At 36.5% G+C, this 8,634-nt stretch overlaps 1 protein-coding gene across 1 annotated transcript; it reads right to left on the minus strand.

The window, feature by feature from the left end:
• Positions 1-3,633: 3,633 nt before the first annotated feature.
• LOC143557692 (uncharacterized) lies at positions 3,634-7,898 on the minus strand. The gene is made up of 10 exons (XM_077046699.1): positions 7,579-7,898; positions 6,369-6,436; positions 6,214-6,284; positions 5,902-6,126; positions 5,538-5,698; positions 5,382-5,437; positions 5,243-5,295; positions 4,571-4,706; positions 4,382-4,479; positions 3,634-4,227 (listed from the first exon to the last, which is right to left on the minus strand). Exons 1-10 carry the CDS (start codon positions 7,827-7,829, stop codon positions 4,150-4,152), a joined length of 1,197 nt encoding a protein of 398 aa, XP_076902814.1. The 5' UTR covers positions 7,830-7,898; the 3' UTR covers positions 3,634-4,149.
• Between the last annotated feature and the right edge of the window lie 736 nt (positions 7,899-8,634).

An 8,634-nucleotide genomic window follows, 5' to 3' on the forward strand; every position in this document is an offset into this window, starting at 1 on the left:
GGGACGCCCTTAGGGTCACGCAGTAATGGAAAACGAAGGTCGGTTGGAGTCTCATGCTTTTTAGATGAGCGTTTCGGTGGTTTAGGTATCTTAAACCGGGCATGTGACTGAGACTGGGAACGCGACAACGATTGGGTGGGGGCTTCGGGTGTTGGTTGCCGTGACATAGAGGGGGCGTAGGAGCTGTGTCTGTGGGGATCAAAAGACATGGAGGGGGCGTAGGAGCTGTGTCTGTGGGGATCAAATGACGGGGAGGTAGCGTAAGAGTTGTGCCTTTGGGGATCAAATGACGGGGAGGTAGCGTAGAAGCTGTGCCTGTGGGGATCAAATGACGGGGAGGGGGAGTAGGAGTTGTGTCTATGGGGATCAGTTGACGGGGACGGGGAGTACGACCTGTGTTTGTGGGTATCAATTGACGGGGACGGGGAGTACGAGCTCTGTCTAGGGGTATCTCTTTTCTTGGCTTGTTGGTTTAGATTTGGACGCCCCCTAGGGTCGTCTCATTTCTCAGGCTCCTCCTTGTTTGATTTCCCAGGAAGAACAGACATTATCTTTGAGAATAGACTTTTTTTTTTGCATTCGGTTGTTTAGTCTTAGAACTTGTTTTTTCACATGTTCCAGTTCCGTTTCATAGTCTGGTTCTTCGTGTACAACAGACGCCGGACTGAAATCGAGCTTCCTCCAAAAGGGGTCTATGTCTTTTAATGGAATGCGTATATTGTTAATAGTGTGCCAGTTAAGCTTACAAGCACACGACAAGCCCCATGATGTTTGTAACCGGTGGTCGCACTCCGCCCCCGTATCTAGCAATGTGTCAAGCAAGGTCAGCTCTTTGTCAAGTTTAGCGATAGCAAAAAGTGACACCCTGTTATGTAGCTTTTCAAACAAAGTCAACTGATGGTACTTCTTGATCCTAACACGGGAGTCTTCAAGGGTCGCACTGATTTCTTCCATTTGGGAATTCACGGCTTCAAGGGCAAACGCCGCAATAGAGTCTAGCGAATTGTTCGGCCCCGAAAGGTGTCTCTTCAAGTTTGCGTGTTGGCCCTCTACTCTGTTTGTTGTATGCTCGCCGAAGTTTAGTCGGTCGTCAATCCAGCACGACACGAACTTCTCTTTGTAGGGTACCAACCAGTTGTCGCGAATATAATACCAAGCCTCTACAAGCAAATAATAAAAAAAACAATTTAGGCAATGTACAACTAGAATCTAAAATCATGTTTACGGACAAAGACTTACTACGTCTGCCGTGTCCAGCTAACGCGGTTTCCATTTGACCGCAGTTGTAGTCGTACATAGATTTTGTTGGCGACTCATACAGTACTTTCCACCAGTAATTGAATGATTTAGAGATATCATCCTGGAAAAGACTCTTATGTTTTCTCTGTATGTTCTGCATGATGTGCCACCTACAAAGGTTTTTGGTAGCATTGGGAAAGACTGTTTCACAGGCATTCATCAAGGCTTGGTCCCTGTCAGTCATCAAGGCGTTCAAGGGCCCATGTGAAGTTACACTCTTGCTCCCTAAAGATAACTGCGTGCGCAATACAGAAAGACTTTGATGTCGACGTCACACCAACAAACTGAACGAACGGCCACTTGTACATGTTGGTGTTGTACATCGTGTCAATCAGCAGCAAATCTGGGAACGCACGCCACATGGTATGCGACTTCTCGTGAGAAAAGAAAACATTCTCTGTCCTATTAGTGGAAGGATTATCCCATGTGTAAAAGGTAAACCCATGGGTTTGAAGAAAGTTTTCAAGTACATACGTTGGGTTTAACAAAAAATTAATAAATATTACAAATATTCTTATTAAACATGATTATTATAATAAAATGATATTATTAATAATATTCTTATTAAATCTTACAGAATATATATTTTTTATATATGATAAAACAAAACAATATATATTCAAAATAATATATATTAAAAAGACACTTACAAAATAATAATATTCTGACAACAAGTACTTGCATGGGGTGTCACCAATTTTATCTTGGTCACGAAGAACCTTCACGACGTTGTTTATATCCCTAGTAATACATTTGTTACCGGGAAAGCTTTTCTTTAGGGCTGACTTAATTTTAACAGGCCTCAGACCCTGCCTATGCAACGTCGCAACCATATCAATTTCCTCGTCGGTCAGTTTCCTTAGTGTCGGGTGCCCCTCCTCAAACAAAACGGGATCGTGGTTGTGTGTCTCGTTGACAACCTCTACCTTCCAACAATCACCTGGCGCGTTGTACCTCCCGACAAGTTTAAATGGACAACCCATTTTAATACTCACGGTATGCCTCACCGTTCCCTTGAGTTTTGGTTCCCCACCTCGATTGCATACAAGTTCAACACTTCTCTCCGTTGAACGTTGGACTGAGATAACACAACCATGCTCACGTCTTGTCTTCTTAACCCAATCCACCAACTCAGCAACAAAATCAAAATACTGATATCAAGCAATGTAAATAAAGTAATATTTAGTAACGTGTTGAAAAGAATAATAATATTTTTTTTAAAAAAAAATAGGTCATACATTATTAGTTACATAAGAAAATGACGTCTCCTGTATGAAACGATCACCACCACCATCATCATCATCATCATCATCATCATCATCAGCATCGTCATCGCCTCCTTCGCGGTGACCCTCTTGAATGCCATCAACGACGTTGCTCGTGACTGGTCTTGACATGTATGGTTGCTCTCTTAAAGATAACTGGTACAAATTCTGAGTTCCGTAATACGGACCGTCTACATGTAACTGCTGCGAAGACTGACCATAAGACTCCTCAACTCTGGCCTCATATGTATTAGACGATGTCCTATTATCCTCCGGCCACGAAGGGTGACTACCGCCGTATATGATATACCCCTGATAAAAAATATTTTGGCAAGACAACGTATAATATTTAAAAAATAACTAACGCGTTGTTGTACTATATAAACACACTAAATAACCTGGTCAGGATTTGGTAAGTCGTACTGCTCGATATTTCCATACCCCGGCTCATGGTTCAAGTCAGGAAATTCATTCAAATCTGGCAAGCCCGACTGCTCCGGCTGATCGTTGTATGTGTAGCCCGACTGCTCGTCATTCCCGTCACCAAACAAAATATCATATAAATCCATTATAGTTTAACAAACACAAATACTTTCTATATCTAATCAACGAAAAATATTGTCTACAATATTTTGATGATACATAAGAAATGAGCATGATATATGTAGAGAAAGGGAGACGGATGTGCCAAAATTAAATTATTGACTTGATCAGCGGTGGATCGATCGATCCTCGGCGTATTAGGTACGGTTTATGACGGATTTGATATGCCGATGTTGATGTGTACTCGATAAGCGGCGAATCGACCACTAAGCCGCGTATTTGGTACAAACATAATAAGACAAAAACAGTTGACATAATAAGACAAAAGAGGGTGATCCGCGACGGATCGGACGATAAGCCGCGTAGTGAGTGGGTGTTTTAATTTTTGGGTGGTGTATTTAACATCACCCTTTGGGAATCACATTCATACCCCCACTTAGAAACATTGCTATCTGATCTGACACACTCAACAAGAAAAGATGATTTGTCCTATTCTGATTTCCTTAAATCTAACAAACCAAAAATAGTCAACCCCACCCCTGCACTTGAAATATACAACCTTTTATTTCTTATTCTGATTAGGCTATAGTTTTATTCAGTTCTTTTATAAATTTTAATACAAACTTTTTATGTATAACATATGTTCTTTGAACTTTTATTTGACATAAAAAGTTGATTGTATATTTGTATGTAACAATTAGAATACCAGAGATAATCGAATTAGCCAAACACATATGCCACCAAAACCAAATCATTTATAACTGAGTCGTTTATGAAAAATCTCAAAAACCTAAACATCAGTTATAGATTCGACTTTAGCAATTAACCGATCTAACCCATGTTCAACTACCCAATTTGAATCCATGACCACCCACAAACATACAAAACATGGTTGAATATAGGTTAATGATGTTTGGATACTGTTACATTTTCAATTATAATAGCGGCTTATACAACAACAATGAAGGTTACAAAATTGGGAGCTTCTATCTATCTATCAAAGCTCAATAATTCAATAAATGAACATAGATCTTCGGTTTTCTCAAAGATGCAGATGAAAGTTGTCAACGATATGTTGTATTACATCAGCACCATCAGAATTCATCCAAGGAGTGTTTACCTATAAGCATAATAATATAATTAAAAACAAAAAATAATAAGTTTTGAAAAGCCTGTATGACTTTCAAGAAGTCAACCGGTTGCAACGTGCAACCTTGTTCTTTAAACAATTATTGAAATATAATATTGTATTATCATATATCTAATCTACTTGCCTGGATTGTATTATGGGCAAAGTATCTCTGTTTACTTCCTTTAAAGCTAACATCAATTCTTTCCCAACTTATTTTAGTCAACCCTCTAATCATTGCTTCTGCAAGTCAAAATGGTGAACATAAAGTCAAAATGGTGAACATAAAGTCAAAACTACTGAATCATGAAGTCAATATTTCTTAAAACAATACCTTCCATTGAAGCACGGGCCGCCTTGAAGCTATTAACCGGCAATTTGATGGTGTTTCCTTGTATAATGATATTTGTCGTCTTTTGTTCTCCCTTCAAGATATGAGGGTATTTACCACTTCTTACAAGGTGTTTACGCTGAAACCAGATAAATATAAAAAACATTTATAAAAAATTTGTTACGTCAATTGACTAGTACAATAATGTGCGATACATAAGCCTGTAAACGATCTGGACATTTAGTGAACCATTCGGAGAGATGTTTATTTATGTTTGTTTATTAAATAAACGAATGAAAATGAACACGTGTCCCGTTCGTTCGTTTATGTTCATTTATGTTCGTTAGTTTACGTTTGTAAATATATTCATTAAAATTTTTAGAGCCATTACAAATTAGTCTAATATTAATAACTTTTTAGGCCCAACACATTGTTTTTCATGTTTACTTTTAATTGGTTTTAACTCAGATAAATTCCTTCATCTATGTCCAGTTATGTTCTTTCGCTTACGTTCATTTATACTGTTAATGAACGAACACAACGTTTATTTTCTTAACGAACGAACACAAACAAGAAAACGTTGTTCGTTAACTGTTCGTGTTCTTCGTTTACAGGAGGCCTGATGATACAACCCACATGGTATTTTATAAATAATAATGGAAATATGAATGATACCTGAGGAAGTTCATTTCTTCGGCGAATCGATGATGTGCTCCATCCCACAATATCTATATTATTCATTTTTAAAATTAGTAAACATAGCTATAAAAATTTATAAAATGTGAATTTTTATGATACGTGTGTAGAAACATACGGTCAAAATGGGCATTTGCATAGGCAACGTGGCGCTTAAAAGACTGCAACGCAGAACTGCAAATATGAATGAAACAAAGATATAAAAGTTTAGGTGTTGTATAGTGAACGTGATAGCAGAAACCAGAAAATGCAAAATTAAGATATGAAGGCTTACAAAAACTTTAAGTCTTCAGTATCGTTGACCATCTGAAGCAGTAACGGGGGTTGACCATGAGCTTTATCGGTCAAAAACAAGTGTCTTCCTGTCCTTCCAAGAACCCCTGATATATGGTTAGCTACTTTCTCAACAGTATTAGATCCACCAAACATTGGCACCTGAGATGTAAATTTAAAATATTTAGAAAGTAATACAACAGATAGGGGTATTTTAGTCATTTTGTGAAAGCAAACAGATAAAAATCTAACATAGTGTAAACATAGTGACTCAAAGGATTGCAGGCTTCAAGTTTGGACTGAACTAGTTAAAATAGCCAAACCACAGGACGGAAAAAAAACTTGAATTTAAATTTACAACTCACCTGTTTGTGTCCACCTGAACCAAGATGTGGAGTGGCAACAGTAATAAAGTTTATAGGCACTAAACCAGCAATTCTTGCACTAGAGCCACACTCTAAGCAGTTAATATCGGTTGCATCTCGTGTGTAAAGTTTAGCAATAGCGTATCTTGCTATTAAGCCACCGAGTGAGTGACCGATAAAAGATATCTTTTGAAGATTAGGATAGCGTTTTATTACAGAAATTACCTGTAAAGAACACAAGTAATTTAAATTCCAGTTTTTATAGGTTTAATGTATCATTGAAGTGTAGTGAAAAGAGATTAGATGATTAACCTCATTAGCTAATCTGTTTCCCATCACATCAACGCCATTGAACGTCATTAATGAAGAGTTGCGTTCGCTGCCTGTTTATAGTAATTAGATAATGGAGCTCATTGATGATGATTATAACTTAAAAGAAACTGTATATAAATAAGAGAAATGCTTACAGTGAACAATGATATCATCAGGATATGTCTTCAAGAACTGTTTTGCAGCATATCTCCAATTATGAGCACTGCAAGAAAGTAAAAACTGATATAATTATATCATCGTAAGCATACAGCATGTGCATTGTTATAATGATGAACAATTACGACAAATCAAGGTAACAAACATATTATATTAACTGATTCATCATTAATCCATACCTGCAAAATATAATATTTTCAATTTCAAACTTTCTTACAATTCAATTTGACTACACATTTTGATCTATTGCAGCAATTAGTTTAACAAAATCTATTATTACATCTGTTTAGTTAATCAGCTGCTCATTATCCACTCAAAATCCCTATTTAGGTCCCTTGCCCCCCCTGCCCCCGAAGCTGTTGTGTGCACAATAACTCATCGATGGCGAAGAACCATAGCTTTGTTTTTCAGTAGGATCGGTTTTGACATTCAAAAGGGGGTTGCGGTGCAGCTTGTTGCCCGTAGGGTTGCAAACGAGCCGAGCTGCTCATGAGCTACTCGAGATTGGCTCGTTAAAAAGCTCGATCAAGCTCGCAAGCCTGCGCTCAAGACTGAAAGTAAGCTCGTTTAATAAACGAGCCCGAGCCCGAGCTTTACTTATCGAACTCGAGCCGGCTCACGAGCCTAAATGAGACTGCCATTCATATAATTTCTTAAAATATGTACTTAATAATTATTAATTAAAATATACAATGTTATGAAAAAATAAATAAAAATAACTAAATAATATAAATAATATATATTATTTTACACATAAAACTATAATTGAAAAAGTATATAAAAATAATTATAAGTATATAAAAAAAATAATATATAGTAAAGTAGCCGAGCCCGAGCTGAGCTCGAGCTTTGAAAATAGAGCTCGGACTCGGCTCGGCTCATTTGCACCCCTGGTTGCCCGCTTACCTGTATCTTTTTTTGTAATTACCCGCCTGATTATTGGTTATTAGCAAATAAAATAAAACAAAATAAAATTATCTACTAAACATTCTTCAATTTCTAACCTAAATTTAGAGATTAACGAAACGATCATACAAATTAATCACAAATATTTATTATTCTATTATTATTATTATCCAGATCAATGACGATTAATTAATTAATTAACTAATTAATCAGCGTTAAATTCACAGATCCTTAGGATTAATAATCTCCGATTACGTCATCAATTAGAACTAACTAACTAACCTGCCAATCAAGCCGTTAACCATAACAACTAGATGCGTCGGAGTGTGCTTGTGGTTTCCGCCGGTAGACGCTGATGTCATATCGACGTTACCGTCACCGTCAAGTTCATCGATCGTCGGATATCCGTAGTCCGGTGATCTAAAACAACTACTCAATCTTCTTCTACTCCTTCTAACCTTCATCTTCTTCTTCTTCTTAATATTATTATTATTACTACTACCATTCACTTCATCTGATCTTATCGACTCCATTGATTTGATTCCAATAATATTAACGCAAGGTACTCTGCAATGTACTTAAAGCTATAATATTATTATTATTGTTATAATCGGGAACGTGTTTGTTATTATAAGTATTTAACAGCCGGCAGCGTTTAGACCAGGATGTATGTGAATGACTGTTTTGACCTTTGTGGTTGTGCTATCATTTATGAGGTGGGTGAGGATATTAGGTGAGGGTGTTTTGGGGATTTTGAAAGAATGACCGGTTGAAAAGAATTTGGTTGCCGGGTCAAAGTCAAACGTTTCTAATTAAAAGACAAGGTTCTAGAATGTAATTAATTAAAGAAATGGACAAGTTGCCAAATAATTTAAATTTAATTCTTTTTATGATTTGTTTCTACGAGATCTCGTTTATCATTGCGGTGGTATAAATGGAAACACAAGTATTCATTTATCTATTATTGGTAAGGAAATATGTTATTTTTTTCTTTTTATGTACACTTATTTTGAAGGTTTGTGATAATAATAATAAATCAAATAAGAATCCAAAAAAATTATCGACTTACAATTTTTATATTAATAGTTGTATTTTTAATAAGCCAAACACACTATTAAGATGCTACTAAATAGATCGAAACAAGTTCCGGATCATTTTAGTCCGTTAAGAACATCATGTGAATATAAGTACTCATCAAATTTGTAGTTAAGACAATCTGAATAACAAATACTATCGGGGATCAAGTATTCTTTTTTATTTACCGAGAAACCTTGATAGTAAGATACCATTAAATTCTTGAACAACTTCGTTATTTGGTGCTAGTATAACTCTTTTTTG

The sequence above is a fragment of the Bidens hawaiensis genome, unplaced genomic scaffold (genome assembly GCF_021521415.1).
Source record: "Bidens hawaiensis isolate Kalapana, Puna unplaced genomic scaffold, B.hawaiensis_p1.1 tig00019083_1, whole genome shotgun sequence".
In the NCBI taxonomy this organism is placed as follows: Eukaryota; Viridiplantae; Streptophyta; class Magnoliopsida; order Asterales; family Asteraceae; genus Bidens; species Bidens hawaiensis.

Coding starts and splice junctions, on each gene's coding strand:
- LOC143557692 (XM_077046699.1), bottom strand. CDS start 7,829: ATGGAGTCGATAAGATCAGATGAAGTGAATGGTAGTAGTAATAATAAT. Junction 4,480..4,570: donor GGCCCGTGCTTCAATGGAAG/GTATTGTTTTAA, acceptor TTTGACTTGCAG/AAGCAATGATTAGAGGGTTG. Junction 4,228..4,381: donor TTGCCCATAATACAATCCAG/GCAAGTAGATTA, acceptor TTATGCTTATAG/GTAAACACTCCTTGGATGAA.